This window comes from Otolemur garnettii, unplaced genomic scaffold, assembly GCF_000181295.1.
Source record: "Otolemur garnettii isolate 467f Iridium unplaced genomic scaffold, OtoGar3 scaffold00005, whole genome shotgun sequence".
NCBI lineage: Eukaryota > Metazoa > Chordata > Mammalia > Primates > Galagidae > Otolemur > Otolemur garnettii.
Genome location: NW_003852400.1, coordinates 33,989,403 through 34,008,594, shown reverse-complemented (window position 1 = coordinate 34,008,594; position 19,192 = coordinate 33,989,403). Strand labels below are relative to the sequence as shown.

Here is a 19,192-nt window from a genome sequence, read left to right as displayed (position 1 = left end):
TTTTTTGGTTGCAGCCATCATTGTTGTTTGGCGGGCCCGGGCTGGGGATTTGAACCTGCCACCTTAGGTGTATGTGGCTGGCGCCTTAGCCACTTGAGCCACAGGCGCCGAGCCAAAGATAAGATTCTTAACAGAATTTTTTGTACCAAGTTGGGATAGAGTTTACCTCTGTTCCAAATTACACTCTCCTTTCCTTTAGAAGCATATTGAGAGAATGTTATGTTTCCTTGCTATGCTTATCTGTAGGGGTAGGGAGGCAGCTTATTAGTGGCCTGAATTTTCCCACCTGATTGCCAGGCTTGTCAGGAATTTCTTTTGGTCAATTGAAGGTGAAGTTTAAGGACCTTGGGGGATTCAGTTCAGTCTTTGTGTTCTGCTATCTTGCTATGGAGACAGAATAAACCAGACGGGAGCTACTCTTTCAGCCTGGGTCCCCCACTGAAAAAACCAAGTGGGATCTGCCCCATTCTAACCAAGACACAGCTCATCTACAGACCTCCCACAGGCTCACGGACAAAAGATACGGCCCTTTCATATGAACTTCCACCTTCCCCAGCATCCTATACTCATCTTTTATGACTTTTGCTTCTCTCTCTCTCTCTCTTTTTTGTTTTTAGAGCCAGAGTCTCACTTTGTTGCCCTCTGTAGAGTGCCATGGCGTCACAGCTCACAGCAACCTCCAGCTCTTGGGCTTAGGCTATTCTCTTGCCTCAGCCTCCTGAGTAGCTGGGACTATAGGCACCCGCCACAGCGCCTGGCTATTTATTTGTTGTTGCAGATGGGTTTGAACCCATCACCCTTGGTATATGAGGCCAGCACCCTACTCACTGAGCCACAGTTACCGCCCTCTTTTGCTTCTCTTTACAGGGAAGCAAATCTACTAAATCTGCCCTAAATCTACTATAGAGTAGGCCCCATGAGAGCAGGGAACTTTCCCGCCCTGTTCTGTGGTGAGACCATGCCCTGCACAGAGCAAGAACTTAGTAAACAAGTGCTGAATGAAAATTATCATCATTCACAGAAATGAACCAGAATCTAGACTTCCTCCTTTTTTCCCCTTATCATTACTTAAAGACTTTATAGACAAAAATAGGAATATTTTAGGGTAAACTTAAAGAAATAAGGTATTTTAGGTGATTGAAAGTATAAGTCTTTATATTTAAAATTATTATCAGGTGATCTTGAGAAAAAGAGATAGTTTGAGAATTATCCTATAAGATTGGCACCTTTGTGTACCAGAGAACATGGGACGGGAAAAGTAGAGAAGAGAGCAGGTGAAAAGAAGATGGCAGGGTGTATTTTCTTTTAGACTGCCCTAAAATTGTAAAAGCAATTCTCCTTGGAGAAATCTTTGAGTTTTACAGCTGCTGCTTGTACACAAAGAAACTGTAGTGAACAGATGGAAATTATAAGAACACAATATTTTTTTCTTGATTTTCTTTCAAAAATGCAGAGATGGAGAAATAAAATTTTTATTTTCTAGAAAGTCATTGGTTGTAGAAGTTCTAGATTCTGATAAAATGTTAATACTATGTTAGTCAACAAACTTCCAAATGTGAAAGTCTCTATATTCCCCTAAGATTCTTTAATTTTATTATGCCATTTGCAGGTACAATAAAAATTAAAATGGAATTCGCTTTTATCAACCTGCTATATAGAAATAAAAGGAACGGCGATCCGATCCAACACAGGCCCAGGCATCATAGCCGTGCAGTACACATTGTTGGCATTGCCAAAGCTCCGACAGAAGCATTAAGCATACAACCCTTTGACCAGAAAACTACTTACAAGCAGTCTTTTGTCTAAGTTGGCTTTTCTCAAAGACGAGGTAACAGAGTTGGCATCTTTTTCTGCCATCCATGCTTTAAAAAGTTTGACAGCAAAGGAGGCTGCAATGCCTGTCAAAAAACAAGAGAGAATTTCATTCCTTCTACAAGTACATCCACTTGCAAAAGACAACCTTTCCTTTTATGTTACCTGAAAGGGGTAAATAACTAAAAGACTAAATTTGGTACAAAGGAGAAGGAGATAGACTTCTAGGCAAAGTTCTCCTCTTTTCATTACTCAAAAGAGAATGTTTTCTTTTGTTTTTTTTTTGTTTTTTTTTTTGAGACAGAGCCTCAAGCTATCGCCCTGGGTAGTGAGTTACGTGGCATCACAGCTCACAGCAACCTCCAACTACTGGGCTCAAGTGAGTCTCCTGCCTCAGCCTCCCAAGCAGCTGGGACCACAGGCGCCCGCCACAACGCCCGGCTATTTTTTTGTTGCAGCCGTCATTGTTCGGTGGGCCCAGGCTGGATTCAAACCTGCCACCTTAGGTGTATATGGCTGGTGCCTTAGCCACTTGAGCCACAGGTGCTGAGCCAAAAGAGAATGTTTTCTTAAGAAGGACAAATGTTAAAAAATTGGACTTCTTTCTTCTAACCTGTTATAACTGTAAATAAATTTATTTAACTTACTCAAAAATGTATCTAAAGTCCAGTATCTTCATTGTTTCTGCCTTTTTTTTACCTTTTTAACTTTACCTTCATCATTATTTTATGTTTATATCAGTGATCTTAAGGCATAAGAAATTAAATCAGGAAACACAAAATTGTATTAAAATCTAAGTGATTTTAATACAACTAGAAAGATTATTATTTTATGTTGTGGTTGCTAAGATAACATAATTAATGTTTAATGTTTCTATTCCACCTTTACTTTCTATAAAGGTAAATGGCTTTATTTTATGTGAAGTATAGGCTAGTAGCATCAATAAGATGTGTGCCATATTGAATTCTCTCCAGAAAAACACTTTAAAGTACCACATTAATAACATAGTATCAACATTTACAGAACCTGCACTGTGATAAATCTGAACTATTTTAAGGCAAAAACTATAGAGAATCTCTGAATAGTACCAGAGCTACAAGAAAACTATAACCCCTTGTACTACAGGCATTAATGAGGCTGGGACTTCATGTGTGTAGGAGGAAAACTTTTTAAGTTCTCAGAAGAAACAGATGTTCCCACAAAAGCTCTTTTAATTTATTTTTAAAGAAAACTAATTGTGTTTTGTATCGTATTATTATTTGACTATCATTATACTCCTACAAGAAAACAGCCCACTTTTGTTTCATTCTATAACCAAATCATGGTATAGATGCCTGTCAAATTCTTTAATGCTGTTAAAATGAGAACAAAATTCTCATGTACCAAAATCTAGACTTTTTCTACTATCAAACTGAGACTACAAGTATCTTAACTGTGTGAGCAAAATGAACCTGTGAGCATTGGTTTCCCCACATCTTTTTTTTTGGCCAGGACTGGGTTTGAACCTGCCACCTCCGGCATATGGGGCCGGTGCCCTACCCTTTTGAGCCACAGGCGCTGCCTGGTTTCCCCACATCTTTATGGGAAACAGAAGAGTGGTCCTCCTTGGGGGACATTTTTAAGTGTGTGAAGGGGCATTTTTGGTTGTTACAACAAATGGGGTTGGGAGTTACAGCCTTTTACGTGTCAGGGTAAAAAGATTAAATGTCCCACAAAGCACAATCCAGTCTAGTATATGACTGGAGGGACTGTCATGAGGGACTGTCCCTACAAAATATGCCAACAGCATCTAAGTGGAGGAAATCGTTTGCACCAGATCAGTTTTCAGGGCACGAGACCAAGGCATTGGATCTTATGCCTAAGATTTTAATTTGCCAGTAGTCTCCCGTTATATGTCTCTTGTTCAGGCATGCACTGTTTTTCTTCTAATTTCCTACCATTAGCGTGTACATTCCTTCTATTATTTGAAGGGATAGACACACCCTACATAGTCTCTTGTGTGGAAGACAGGCAGTAGAAGGCACTAAAAGGAGCCACAGTAATTGTGCCAGCTATCTGCAGTTTCCCCTTTTTTTTGACATCATTACCTTCTTTGACTAAGCTGTCAGTGAAGAGGCTGGTGAGGATGGTGGCAGGCAGGGTACCGTTGCCCAGCAGGATCCCCGACAGCATTGCCAACTTTGTCTGCTCTGTTTCGGAAAAGGCTTTAAGGAAGAGGAGAAGCTGTGGGTCAAACAAAAGAAACCGTGTCTGTGATGCACAGGAGTGAAGCAGGAAGACAACAAGCAGCATGTGCACGTGTGTCTCCGGGCACAAACCAGGCATCGCTGTCCACCGGGAACACAGACGCTCAATGGCCAATTGATGGCTTGCTATGGGAAGTGCCTTTAGCAGGTATAGTTCCTTTACACAGAGCTGTAGGTAACTTTCCCGGGAAGGGACAGACCAGGTGAATAGAAAAATAATTTATACTTGACTATGTACAAGAGAAAGGATAAGTATACACAATAGATATGATGTTTTCTGAAATACATTGTCTTTGATTTTTATTATATCTTTGAAAAATACAATTTTTATGGCCAAAAAAAAAAACACAAGAAAAGGCAAGTGTTAACCTGATGTTAGATTCAAACATTTTTGGATCATACAGTTTTACTACCAGCTTTGGTGATGGGGCAATGATCTGAAGTAAAGAAAGATCTTAAACAGGCTGTAGAAAGTTCTCTGATGTAAGTGGGAGGGAGAATTTTGGAGGGGTAATAAATGAGTGAAGACATTTCTTGGGTCCTTGGGGGTCTCCGGGCTCTAATTCTCTTGCCCTAAGAGGAGAAGAATTGAAAAAGTAGCAACTCCATAAATTTCCAATGCAAGCCAAGATAAAGGCAATTATAGCTCACTTCTTACTGTGAATTGTACAAGCAGTCAATCTCATAGCTACTCTCTGATGCCTGAGCTCTGACTGTAGTCTTTGCTACTTTCTCAGCTTCCCCATTTCATGGGCAAGCCACTGAGATTCCCTAGGGGCTACTATCACTATGGGACCTCGCTGATTTTCCATTACTTTGTACCAATGAAAAGTCATCAGCACTGATGTAAAGTTAAGGGCCCACATCCTAATGAGACGATTCTTCCCTAACTCTGTCAGACAGGTAGGAGAATGTTAATTGACCATCACTGGACAACTAAAGGGTTATATTACAGAAAGGTAATGTGACTCTTCAAATATTTACAATAGTATGAGACAAAACTAGAACCAAACCAGCCCATTTGATTTCTAATTTATACCTATTAAATTCTCAACAGCTTAAAAAGAAATCACTGTCTATGTGTCAGGGAGTGAGGGAATAAGAGCATCAAAGGCTAAAACTCCAGGAGCACCAGGGATGGAGTAAACCAAATAAATAAATAAATAGACAATTCTCATCAATCTGTTCTTTTCCTGCATTACAGAACTGAAGGATAAAAGTGAATAATAAAAAATAGCCTCTAAAATAAAGTTTTATTACTTCTGTAAGTATATTGGTAACTTATATTCACTAAAAACACATTTAATCGTGATGAAATAAGATATAAATGAATTGTTTTAAAGATAATAATCACAGTGCTCAATTATACTGGTCAACATTAAGTTTGGATGCTGTGTGTTTCCAACAGAATGAAAAGAAAATACTTCTTCAAAGTATATTAATAACATGAATGAAAGACTTAAGAAAGTTTCCAAGGTTTAGATGAGCTGAGAGTAGTAATAACTTCTTTGTGTATTAATAGACAAAGCGATGTTTAATCAATTTGAACTCTGCATCATGTTTTCTCATCATTTCCACTCCTTTATCTAATCAAGTTCTCATTATTTTCTAAGCACCTGGCAGTCCATTAGAACCACTTTTTTCCATTTAAAATTCTGTCATGTATGAACATGTGGAAAAAACACGCTTTCTAATTCTACTCCCTAAGAATTCACATTAATAGTTTGATGTATGTACTTCTAGATTCTTTAATCTGCTTATATATGTCTACATGTTAAATTATAAACAATTACAAGTATACACAAATATCGCTTTGACTGTATTATACCTAATAACAATTAAAACTTTTCAGTGGGCCAGACATTCTTCTGATCGCATTATATATATTAATACCTTTAACAGGCTCAATCTACAATTACAGAAAAGAAAACTGAGGCATAAAGAAATGAAGCAACTTGCCCAAGGTCAAACTACTGTGGACTATTTGTACTGCACTTCACTCTTTCACCTGATTTGTCATGGACATTCTTCCTTATCAATTCGCGTAGTTATGCCTCATTCTTTAAAAAACTGCATAGGGTTCCACTGTTATGGATAAACCAGGATTTAACTGATCAGTTTCCCACTAACGTCCCACCAAGGATTCATGTTAAAGGATCTAGCTGGATCATGGATTATGTGAATTTCTTTTAAAGGACTTAACTGCCAAACTGTTCTTGAGTATTTTATACAGAACCACTTTGAACAGGGAGAAGTAAGTAAATTGTAAGTAAATGTTATGGTTACTTTCTTCATGTGGTTTATGATATCTAAAATTAGAAACAATGGCAAAGCAACATACAAAGCTTGCCAAGTCAAGACTGTGACTATACATAAATACACAGCCTGAGAAGAAGGAACGTGTTACAGTTACCAAAGAGAAGACCTCTTTAAGAAGATGCTACTGTTCCTCTGGCTCTTTACCAGAGGCCATCTACCTTATTATCTACCTTGTATGTTATCTCATTTATTCCCACAACAAACATAAGTTGTTTGTTTCACTCATGGGAAAAAGCATTGAGATTTACACCCAGATGCTCTAGCTCCAAATTTCTGCTTTTATCCTCTTTGTCAACTGCAGTGTTTGATAATTGAAGAATTTTATTGAGCATTGGCTTCTGAGCTATGTTCTTTGATGAGCTTTAATGAATTAAATCACCTTATCTTTATTCTTGCTTTATCTTATGTATCTCCAAAATCTCTAGTTTTCATTTTAATCTCTGTGAAGCCAGAGGCCATATTCTATAAAACTATTCCTATGGAACAAAGCACATTATCTCACATTAAATATTAATGGGAAAAGTTCACCATAGTCACATATTTCTTCCTATAGCTATTAGCTAATGACCTACCATACTCATTCCTTTACTTAACACATAATTATTACAAACTTAGTACACGGCACTCTGGGACTACCACTGTGTATGCATAATTTTTTCACAAACCCACAAACCCTCATTTCACCACTTTGAATAGATAGGCATTATATTTGAGTTTTACCTTTTTCATTTCATCTTCAAATGCCTTTTCCAAATATTTATATCTCCTGATGAGCTTATTGAAGACCTAAATATAAAACAGAACCAATACATACTACGTAAACAACGTAAAAAGCCATAGAAGAAGGTATAGAAACTCAATGTAACGAAACCATAATAATAAAAATGCATAAACGAGCTCATACTGTGATCTGAGAACTACGAGCAGTTCAGTTACCAATGACCTAGGGAAAAAAAACAGGTTCAAAATGCACACATGAGACAAAATGACAGGTAGAAAGACAAAAAAATAACTTTGGTGAAAATAAAGTGAATGTCATTTTTAAACTGAGATGCAGATTGCAAATAACTGAAATGAAGGAGTAAAAGATATAATCACTTAGATAATGACATGAGGGGGAGGGAAGCACAGTGCAGAGGAGATTACACTCCAGGTGGACAACAAGGTTTTCAGCAGATAAGTGAAAAATGCGATAACTTCCTGGCAGGAAAGGGTTACTGGCCCCCACAATCCAGTTAGAACTCTAGAGCAGAGTTTACAATGGTATCAGTGGTGTGCTAGACTGCTTCGTAAGTGGATGGTGTCGGTAGTTAAATAGGGATTTTGTAAATGTTGATTATTTTAACAACTGTGGGAATGATTTCTTAATCTAGTTCTTTTCTGTCCACATGCTGTGCTCTAGGCAGAAAATCAATATGCAATAAGAAAAATAAATAAATTGTATTAAAGTCCTATATATTTTATTCCCAACTCACATGAGCACTCATATACTGCTTAATGTGATTATTAACAGAGAAAAGTATTCTCCTTATCTGCGAATAATTATCTAAATTCCCAATGGTGAATGTCCACATAGGAAAGCAAAAGTCAAATTATAAAGGTATTCCCTAATGAACTAACAGTGTATAAAGTGGGTCTCTACTCAAATATCCTTCTCCATCTAACTTCTCACTCTACTTGGCCACCCGCTGTCCAGGATTTTCTGCCAGACCATCGGTATGCAGTAATTTTTCAGTTGAAGTATAATAATTTATCGAAGGACCATTAATCCAACATCCGTAGTCCATATAAAAACTACAATCATTTGTAAAAAGAAACTATCCTATTTAAATACAATGAAGAGGTAAATTCCTTATCTTTTGGTTTATGGGACCAGCTATACTGACTTTTCTTCTAGGCCTTATTTTTCTTTCCACTGAAATTCAAATAATGAATACACCCCTATGTGGAAGGTAAGGTGGGCATTATCATTATTTGCAGACCTCGCAACTGCTAGAAAGCGTGGAAGTGGGAATAAGAATCTCTAAGATTATAATACCTAGTGAGCTGCCCTTATCTAATAGAAGAAAGGGTGAGTGCAACATTTTAAAAGGTCAGCTTTTGAACCTAGTGTATTTACTTTAGTACACACCTACTCAAGGTGTCTGAATTCATTACGTACATAGTAGAAGCAAAGATGTTTAGAAGAACAGGTTAGAGCTTGGCCCACTCAATCTTGCCTGCTTAACCTTTTGCTCTGCTTAAAAGTATTTTCTTTATTTTGATTGTTATACATTTCTTAAACATAGGAGAAGGAAAGAAATATCTCTGCTAAAAATAGCATGGAATTAAAAACCATTTTTAGGAGTTTAAATCCTTAATGGCCACATGTTTCAAATTACTTGGCTAAGCATTTTAATAAAGATATGGTTTCTAGCATCTGAAATGCCATCACTTAGCCATGGTTAATTCCTAGGCCCTTCAGTATGTAATAAGTACTGAAATGTGTATAACAAGAAGACTTGGTGCCCTAGGACTTGCCCTAATAGTTGAATAACCACCGAGTTTTTTCTTTTTTTTTTTTGAGACAGAGCCTCAAGCTATCCCCCTGGGTAGAGTGCCATGGCTTCACTGCTCACAGCAACCTCCAACTACTGGGCTCAAATGAGTCTCCTGCCTCAGCCTCCCAAGTAGCTGGAACCACAGGCACCCGCCACAACACCCGGCTATTTTTTGGTTGCAGCCATTATTGTTGTTTGGCAGGCCTGGGCTGGATTTGAACCCGCCACCTTAGGTGTATGTGGCTGGCGCCTTAGCCGCTTGAGCCACAGGCGCCGAGCCTATAACCACTGAGTTTTAAGAACAGTCAGTAATAGAATCAGAAAAGGAACATGCCACTGTTAAGCTGGCTCGTAACCATGCACAGGTATTCAGCTTCACAAAGTAATGTCTAATAGGTTGGTCCATTTCCACTATGGTTAAAGACTTGTGTTTCCTCTTATTATTTGCAGACCTCACAACTGCTAGAAAGCATGGAAGTGGGAATAAGAATCCATAAGAGGTCTGCAAATAATGATAATGCCCACCTTACCTTCCACATAGGGGTGTATTTAGGAGGGACTTGTGCTTCCTCTTCTATGAGATGCCTGGATGTATCTTTTCCTAATAGGGTGCCTATTTTTTTCTTATTGATTTATAGTTCTCCATTCAATCTAGATATGAACCTATTATAGGTTTTATGCATCACAAATATCTTTCTAACAGCTCTTTCTAACAGCTACATAGTAGTCTATTATGAACCACCACATTTTATTTAACCAGACCCTTTACTGATTTTATGTTGTTTTCATTCTTTGATACAATCCCAAGCAATACCACAATGACTGCCCCTGTATTTGTTATTTCACACAAGCACAGGGTGAAGTCCTAGAAGTGAATTTACTGGGTTAAAGGGAATGTGCAGTTTTAGTTTTGAAAGACTGCTTTCTATAGAGAGGTAGGACCAATCTATATTCCCACCAAAAATTGCTGTGAATATTCAGTTCTCCATGAGAGGTTAAAAAAAAAAAAAACTTCTTACAGTTTTAATACCCATTGTCTTATTAAGAGAGCAATTAGATATCTTTTCATACATTTTAGAGCTATCTAGCATTCCTATTTAAAAAGTGGGCTGTAGAGTTTCAGAACTAATATGTTTTCCCCAATCTTGCTCAAATGCTCTACTTCTAACACAATGGCTTTTCCCAATGATGGGCTCTACCTGAGCGTAGTTTCTGATGGTTTCATGATCTTCATTTGCTGAAAACACACAGTGGTTGGTCTTCTTGGTCTTGTCACCATCATCTATGCGTGTTCCTCCAGGGGCTGAAAAGAGAAAGGCAATTATAGTCAGGACAAAACTGAAACTGACAATAGCCTTTGCAGAACAGATTAACTCTGACACAGCAAGAACAGCAATGAGAGTAGATATACAATCGGAGAGTCCCATACAATGTCCGAGAATGAGATGCATGTTTGGATGTACAAATGTAGCTATATATTTATGTTTACAATATAACATACATTGGTTGTCCAATTTTATACTCCTACCCATAGTGCACAAGATTGTTGTTCTATATTCTTCCCTTCACCAGATCTTATAAGTTTGTTTTTTCCTGAAGTGTAACCTTAATCACAGAAGCTAAAATAATAACCTTTTGTCAGCGAATTTTTTTTTTTTTTGAGACAGAGCCTCAAACTATCCCCCTGGCTAGAGTGCTATGGCATCACAGCTCACAACAACCTCCAACTCCTGGGCTCAAGCGAGTCTCCTGCCTCAGCCTCCCAAGTAGCTGGGACCACAGACGCCCGCCACAACACCTGGCTAATTTTTGGGTGCAGCTGTCATTGTTGTTTGGCGGGCCCACACTGGATTCGAACCCGCCACCTTAGGTGTATATGGCTGGCGCCTTAGCCACTTGAGCCACAGGGGCCAAGCCTGTCAGTGAAATTAATTTCAACGTTCTCAATGCTACTCAAGATGTTTCTCCACTTCAGGACATGGTTGATAATATTTACAACTATTACAGACTTGATAATATTTTGCTGGACTCCAGTTCATCAACTATAGTATTGACTCTTACAGATATTTTTGGCTTGTACTTAGGTAGCTATTAACATTGCTCCCCTCTTCATTAACCCGGCTATCCATGCATGGCTGAGTAGTGTGCACTCTGATTCCTTACTTGTCGGTGCTGCTATGGCACCCTGTCACCCTTGTCAGTGCTGCTTTAGCTCCCTGTTACCACAGGCAGGATCCAGCCGGTACATGGATTGTAAGTACGAGCCTGCGAGAGGAGGACTGTCTATACGTGCAGGGGAACCTGTTGTCTCCGGCAGGTAAGGCTCCCCATCAGGAGGAGCCAGTTGTCTCAGTCAGGTCAGAGGTGCCTGAGCACCTCAAAGGTGCAGCAGTCAGTGTTAGCAGGAGCCCCAACTAACTTCTCCCATGGCTCTTTATAGAAGTGATCCTGTGGCTATTTACACCACAGGTGTGGAGACTGCCGAGCAATGATGTACGTGCTCTCAGGCTTTTTAACGAGAGACCAGTCCCTTCTCCATTCCCTTATTACCAAGGGGTTTCTTTTCAGGTGTCTCCTACACTTACTATTTGTTATTTGATTGTTCAGCAGGCGTGTTGGCTAAGAGGGTTATTCTCTCTCATCTTTTTCACCCATGGACTAAATGGACTAAAACAAAAGAATAGCTTTTTGCTTTCCAGATCAACTTTTCATAATCAAAAAGTTCCTACTGTAAGTTCCAATCACAACCAGCACTGGTTGACTAGAAGAAAGGAACCAGAACATAAGGGACTTCTGTTTTCTGATTCAACTTCACTATAATTAAGGTAGAAGTTTTGAGCAGGCCAAATTAGTTGAATCTTCTATTCATCAGACATTCCTATTATTTGTGTGGTTTAGTATATAACTGCTTTGACTTAACTTGTGATTTCAGATCTCTGGATGAAAAGGGCTATGCTTAGCCATCTTTGTTAGTTGACACAGGCAAATGAGAATTCAATTGAATTACATTCTCCTTAGGCTTATCACTTCCTCCATAGGCTTCAGACTTTGGCATGCCGTTTCATAAGTAAATTAGTTTTTGGAGAAGTCGGCTCCTTTAGGAGTCTATTTTCACTGAATTAATTTATGCATGAGATTTAATTAGCTTTTTTAATGAATATAACCACCTGGAACAAAATTTTATTAAGATGATAATCTCTAAAAACTCTGGGCTAATTATTCCTACCTGATAGAAATTACATAACCCAAAAGTCTGATTTTGAAACTGTAGACTTTTCTCTTAAGAGGTAGTTTTAAAAGTTGCTCTCTTTTAAAGAACACTTATTACAAGTATTAACTGCCAAGTCTAACGTTTCTGGAGTTCCTGCTGTTTTCTTCCAGTTATAGGTAAAAGTATTTTGCATCTACTTTACCACAGGTACTACATAAAAGCGAAAGACCAAGATAGGTGTTTTTTTAAGAACACTGAGAGAAAGTTCATTTTTGTGTACGTGTGTGTGAAGAAAATTCCTATATACTTAGTCATTAAACAAAGCGTTCATATAAAAAAGAATGCATCTGGCTGGCTCCCTTCATTACATTATGTGTCTGGTCTCAGGAGACATCTGGAGTTGAACAGCCCATGCTGAGAAAGTCATACCAAACACTTGGCCCTACCTTCTTGAATATATGGACATAGAGCAAAGAAGTGAAGTCTGGATGGCAATAATAAATGTGGATCATGGTCAACAAAGCTTTGAGATAATCAATATGGAGTATACAGAAAATTTAACATGAGGGAGTTCCAGATGGAAGGCAGGAGTCATGTAAGAAGTGGCATCCAGAGACATGGGGAAGTCTAGGTGGTTTGGTGTAAAGAGAGAAAATAAAGCAGGTCAGGAATGATAGAAGCATCAACAGTGCTGCCTGGAGGTCACTCAGGACTGAAAAGGTCCATACAAAAGGCATTTATTTGTGACTTACAGAAGAACCAAAACTCATGGAAAATTATTCTTGCATGGAGTTTACCAGAGTGTCGATAAAAATGTTATAATTAATGAAATGCTAAAAGCCAATAATCACATTAGGAAATGTTCGAATTAACCTAAAAACTTAAACTAGTAACCTAAAAATTTAAAATGGAAATATTTATCACCTGCCTAACTGACAAAGATTTAAAAAACTAGACAAAACTGAGTACCTAACATTGTTAAAGAACTCAAGATTTTTAACAAGATGTTAACCACAACATTTCTTTTGAAGGCTAGTTTTCTCTCCCAGGTAGATATAGATAGATACAGACATAAAGATCTCCATCCTTTAGTCCATTAATCCTTTGCTAAGTAGGCAAACCTTAAGATCACAAAGATAAGTATACACAGACACTGATGAAGTTGCTTAGAACAGCATAAAATGGAAACAACTTAAATATGCTTTAACATCAGTTTGGCTTTAATTCTTTTTAGAGTCCCAGTGTAATACTCCTGAGTGTGAAAAGTAACAACACATTACTGAATAAATACAAATGAGCATGTACAGTATCATATCATCCCATTTTTAAGAATTAATGATGTAGGGCTGGGTGTAGTGGCTCATGCCTATAATCCTAGCACTCTGGGAGGGTGAGGCAGGTGGATTGCTTGAGCTCAGGAGCTTGAGAGCAGCCTAAGCAACAGTGAGATCCCATCTCTAGCAAAAGTAGAAAAACTAGCCAAGCATTGTTGGGGGGCCTGTACTCAGGAGGCTGAGGCAGGAGGATTGCGTAACCAAGAGTGTGAATCTGCTGTGAACTATGATCCGATGGCACTCTACCCAGAGTGAGACTCTGTCTCAAAAACAAAACGACAACAACAAAAAAAGCCAGGCAGGGTTCCTCACACCTGTAATCATAGCACTCTGGAAGGCTAAGGTGGGTTGATCACTTGAGCTCGGGAGTTCAAGATCAGCCTGAGCAAAAGGGAGACCCTATCTCTACAAATAAAGCAAAAAGTAGCCAGGCATAGTGTGCAGTCCTGGCTACTTGAGAGGCTGAGGCAAGACTGCTCAAACTCAAGAGTTTGGGGTCACTGTGAGCTATGATGATGCCATGGCAATCTACCCAGGGCAATAGAGTAAGACTTTGTCTTCCTCTCACCCAAAATGAATTTATGATGGTAAGAGACTTCGAGAAGGGAATTAATCAAAATATCAACAATGGTTATCTCTGGGTATTGGCATTTGAACGCACGATGTATAGTTATTATACTGGGACTTAAATTATCCATAGTATCCCATGGTGGAAACCAGCAATGCAGAACTATGAGGGGCCTGGCATTAAAGGGGAAAGCAGATAGCTTGAAGTAAGAGCTCCGAGAAAAAGGAATTTAAGGGTGGCTCCAACTTAAAATGGAGGAATGTATACACTCTGTCTCAACATCAAAGTAGGTCCGGTTACACAGCGTTTCTCAAGCAAAGGCATTTGGCCATCTTTCATTGTGTGGAATGTCCCTTGCAGAGCAGAATAGGCTGCATACCTGGCCCCCACTCTGAAGTCTTTGTAACAACCAAAGCACTCCCACATGCTTGCAAATTGGAAATCACTGGCCTGGGAGATCTGGATACTTCTAGTGATTTATGGCTATCATAGGTACTAATTATAAGAAACAAGATCTAAAAGAATGACTATGAAAGGAAAAAATGGGTAGTTATGACATTTAACAAACATTTGCATAGTAATCTTAGATAGCAATCTGAAGCCTTCTTACCTCATGCTTCTGCACCAAAAGACACACCTTTAATTTTGCTTTTCCCTATCTTTAATCTTCTGTCTTTAATTATTCTAACTATATATTCATAATTAAAAAGGACATTTTTAACTACACTAGATTTAGGCTAGGTGACATGGCTTACACTTGTAAGTAATTCCAGCACTTTGGGAGGCCACGGCGGGGGATTACTCAAGATGAGGAGGCAAGCCTGGGCACTACAGCGAGAGCTTATCTCTACATAAAATAAATTAAAAAATTAGCCAGCATGGTGGTGTGCAGCTGTAGTCCCAGCTACTTGGGAGGTTGAGGCAGGAGGATCACTTGAGCCCCAAAGTGAGCGATGAGCTATGATCCCACCACTGTGCTCCAGCCTGCGTTACACAAAGACTCCAACTTAATAACAACAAAAAAAGCATGAGGTTCAAAAGAAAAGCTGCTATATGACATTTGGATTCATTATAAAAGAAGGATCTAGATGACATACTATCTAATGTGTTTCTGCAGTAACCACCCCTTTATATGGACCCTACAAAACATTCAAAGATTAGAGACACTAGTAAAGTTGGCTTTTAGCAGAATCAAATTGGCCATCTGTGATCAAATGTCAACAAAAACCCTTTGTTCTTAGCCAGTGTTGTGGCGGGAGTCTGAAGTCCTAGCTACTTGGGAGGTTGAGGAGAATCACTTAAACCCAAGAGTTTGAGCTATGATGCCACGGTATTCTACAGAGGACAATATAGTGAGACTCTGTCTCAAGGAAAAGAAAAAGAAAAAAAACCCCTTGGTTCTACAGCTTTGTTAGCCAATAATCATTCCACATTAATACCACTCCAATTCCAAATTGGAAGTTAGGCAAAAAATTGAACTCCTATTTGTGTTTTACATGAACTCTAGTAAGAATAAGCTTTAAAAGATCCTACCTTTTAAGGGAGCACTTCAGTAGAATTGAAAACACACACACACACAAAGCAAGATGTGCTAATACATGGCTTACCAAGCATACTGCCGGCCACCAAAATATCGAAGAGCGTGTCCGCATAGCGACGATAATCTAATCTCGAGCCTGTGGAGTCCAGGAACTTGGCTACAGCTTCCAGGTCATCACCAGCTTCGTTAAGCCCCTGGACAAGTGTATCCCTGAAAACTGTGGGTTCGAATTTCTCTTTTTCATCTAAAATAAAAAAATGTATAAAAATTATTCCTTTGTGTAGGTATTCTATCTCCCAAGAGACTAACCACATATTTCCTTTGCTCATCATTCTATATTTGATAATGTGATTACTGAAGAGTGGAAGGACAATTGTAATTTTTCTATCAGTTTTTCATGTTCTGAAACTCTTTCAAACATTTACTCAAGTCAAATAATTTATTTTTGTTTAGTGGGGCCACAAAAATATTTCTAACACTTAAGGTAATTGAAGACTGTTTATGTATGTCCCATAATATAGATAGCCCAATGTAATCTACTAACACTAATCAGAGAAAACAATATAAGAATCTAAATTTATTTATTTATTTAAGAAATAGAGTCTCACTTTGTAACCCTCAGTAGAGTGCCGTGGCATACAGCTCATAGTAACAGCTCCAGCTTTGGGGCTTAGCCAATTCTCTTGCCTCAGCCTCCCAAGTAGCTGGGACTACAGGGCCCACCATAATGCCCAGCTATTTTTTTTGTTGTTGCAGTTTGGCCAGGGCCGGGTTCAAACCTGCCACCCTTGGTATATGGGGCTGGTGCCCTACTCACTGAGCCACAGTGAGTAGGGCACTGCCCTCCCCCCCAAATTTAAATTTTTATTACATCTGAGATAGAGAAAGAAATGATCCACAGAGAATCATCAAAGAGCGCAGGAAATTATATAGATAGAAACAGCAAGTAAAGATTGGTAGAGGGGTAATAAGGAGGGATGTCTTTTAAAGATAATTTATTCCAGAATACTTAAATATTTAATAAATGTCATGAGCTATATCTGTATATTTATAGCTTCAGAGCAGATGTTCTAAAATGTTTGGTCTCATGACCCCTTGATACTCTTAAAAATATTGCGGATTCCAAAGAGTTTTTTTGTTGTTGTTTATGGAGGTTGTATCTATTAAAGGAGATAATTTCAGAATACAGTAGAACTTCTATAAGTTGATTACTCAAGGGACGGTAACAAATTGGTCAACATATAAAAATGGTGAACATAAGGAACTAGGCCTACTTTGATACATGTACATACATGTGATGAATGTCTGGTCTAAGAAGATTAAGTCGATTTAAGCAGGTGGGCAATAAACTATATTTGTTCATTAACATTGATAGGATCGATACTGAGAGGCATAATTAAAGATATAAATGAACTGCAGTGGTGAACTGGACATGAGAGTGTGGAAGAGAAGCAGTATCGTGTGGTCGCTGGAGGCCAGGCTTTGGAAGGAGCTTTGGTGGACTCTTAGCAAGACTTCTTGCAGAAGATGAGTGTGGAGTCAGGTCTTAAAGCAAGGATCACAAACTGTCAAAAAGAAGTGAAGATGACAAATCAGAGGACAGACTAGGCAGAACAAATAAGTATACTGAGGTAAAGGATGGAAGGTTCAATTCAAAGGACATTACCTTCCCTTCACTCCCCAGGGAGAGCAAGTCTGGAAGCTGGGGAACAGGATCAAAGCATAAACCCAACATCTCAGAAGAAAAAAATATATATCTATCCTAAGTATTTTTAGAGAGCTGAGTGAAGATATTACATCTAGAAGGAGAGAAGAAGGAGGGGAAGAGGAACGAGAATAAAAAAATATTTTGTGAATAAGAGTTTTGGGGAAAATGAAAAATAGGATATAGAAAAGCCAAAAACTTGCCTCGGCGCCTGTGGCTTAAGTGGCTAAGGTGCCAGCCACATACACCTAAGGTGGCGGGTTCAAATCCTGCCCGGGCCTGCCAAACAACAATGACGGCTGCAACCAAAAAATAGCCGGCGTTGTGGCGGGCGCCTGTGGTCCCAGCTACTTGGGAGGCTGAGGCAGGAGACTCGCTTGAGCCCAGGAGTTGGAGGTTGCTGTGAGCTGTGATGCCACGGCACTCAACCCAGGGTGACAGCTTGAGGCTCTGTCTCAAAAAAAAGAAAAGCCAAAAACTCAATGGAGGAATTAAAAGGGAAAGTTGAGAATATCTCTTAGAAACTAGCAAAAAAGGTCAAAATTCTCAAAAACTGTAACAAAAAGAGAAAGGGGAGATCAGTCAAATATCCACAAGTGATGATTAAAAGACAGAATGAAAAAACAAAGTAAAGGATATTATTTTTTAAATTTCAATAAAATTCACAGATTTGAAGGATGTGCCAAATAGATGGCTGTCTGGGCCCCCAGCACAATGACTGAAAGTAGATCCACCCACAGTACCTTCATTATAGTGACACTGCAGAGTGCTGGAAACAAAGCAACTATCTAAGGTTTCTGGGGCAAAAAAACAAAAATGACATATAAAGTATCAAGAAACAGAATGACATTGAATTACTCAACAAGAAGGCCAGAAGCTAGAAGAAGTTCTTCAGAATTCTGAGGGAAAAGAGTTTCCACCTTAGAATTCAACTTAGCTAAACTTTTAGGCAGGGTAAGGGCAGAAAATAGTACTTTGATGATAGCAAAAGCAAATTTCAAGCAATTCGAGTTGATGCTCTACAACTGGCCAAGACAGCAACCTGACCAGGAGAGCATTGTTTAAGAAGATAATAATATAATATGATATGATTCTGCTTGTACCCTCTATTAAAGTCTTCCCTTGTTCCTGGACTGGCCTCCTGTCCTTTCTTATGGGCCCTTACATAGGTTAAAAAAGAAAAAAAAGTATTTAAAAAATGATATAAGAATTCCTTTATCACTACCATTGCAAGAACTCCAAAAGTGTTTAGAGATTTACACAACTATAAAAGGAAAGGTTAGGATTAGGTAGTTATAAGGCGTAAAAAAAATTGGCAAAACAAAAAGATAAATTATTAAATCTATTAGATTCAGAGACAACAAAGTGATAGTCAGAAAAAGAAATCAAGTAACTGCCTGTGAACAGCACGCCAAAGTCACAACAATATACAAACTGTGGACACTGGCCTAGCTGAAACTGCGATAGAAGGACTAGAGGACAGGGGGCATGAGATGGGAGGACAGTGACAAAGAGCAGAATCACCTCACCTTCCACAGGAGTATGTGGAGAAACCAAGAAATCGTCACACTGTGTGCATGCAGAACTTTGATAAAATTTAAAACTGCATTTAAAACCACACGGCAACTGCTTACTTTGCACAGGCTGACTATCTGTAGTCATCTAACAGAAGGGATGGATTGTGAGTGGTTCTTGCCAGTGACATCAGCGTCAGAACTAGAGAAGAAGGGCATGCCTGGTACCAGTCGGAGTCGGGCAGCATACCATAAAGGCATCCATAAATTAACTGGAACAATATTCATCATGAACAAGAGATCAAAAGTCCTTTTGATGCTTTAAGCAAAACATTATGTAGCCAAGAACATGCAAATGTTGGTTGCGGAAAAAGTATAATTAGAGTTTTGTTGTGTAGAGGGG

The 19,192-nt window shown here is 38.8% G+C and overlaps 1 protein-coding gene across 1 annotated transcript in view; it reads right to left on the bottom strand.

Annotated features, from left to right (window-relative positions):
- The window catches only part of BZW2 (basic leucine zipper and W2 domains 2), a 57,328-nt gene that overhangs the window by 15,353 nt on the left and 22,783 nt on the right, over positions 1–19,192 (bottom strand). The window contains exons 3-7 of the mRNA XM_003782725.2: positions 15,638–15,814; positions 10,117–10,220; positions 7,098–7,163; positions 3,900–4,035; positions 1,789–1,898 (exon numbers count right to left, since the gene is read on the bottom strand). Of these exons, the coding sequence (XP_003782773.1) occupies positions 1,789–1,898; positions 3,900–4,035; positions 7,098–7,163; positions 10,117–10,220; positions 15,638–15,814 (593 nt within the window). The remainder of the gene's footprint in view (positions 1–1,788; positions 1,899–3,899; positions 4,036–7,097; positions 7,164–10,116; positions 10,221–15,637; positions 15,815–19,192) is intronic.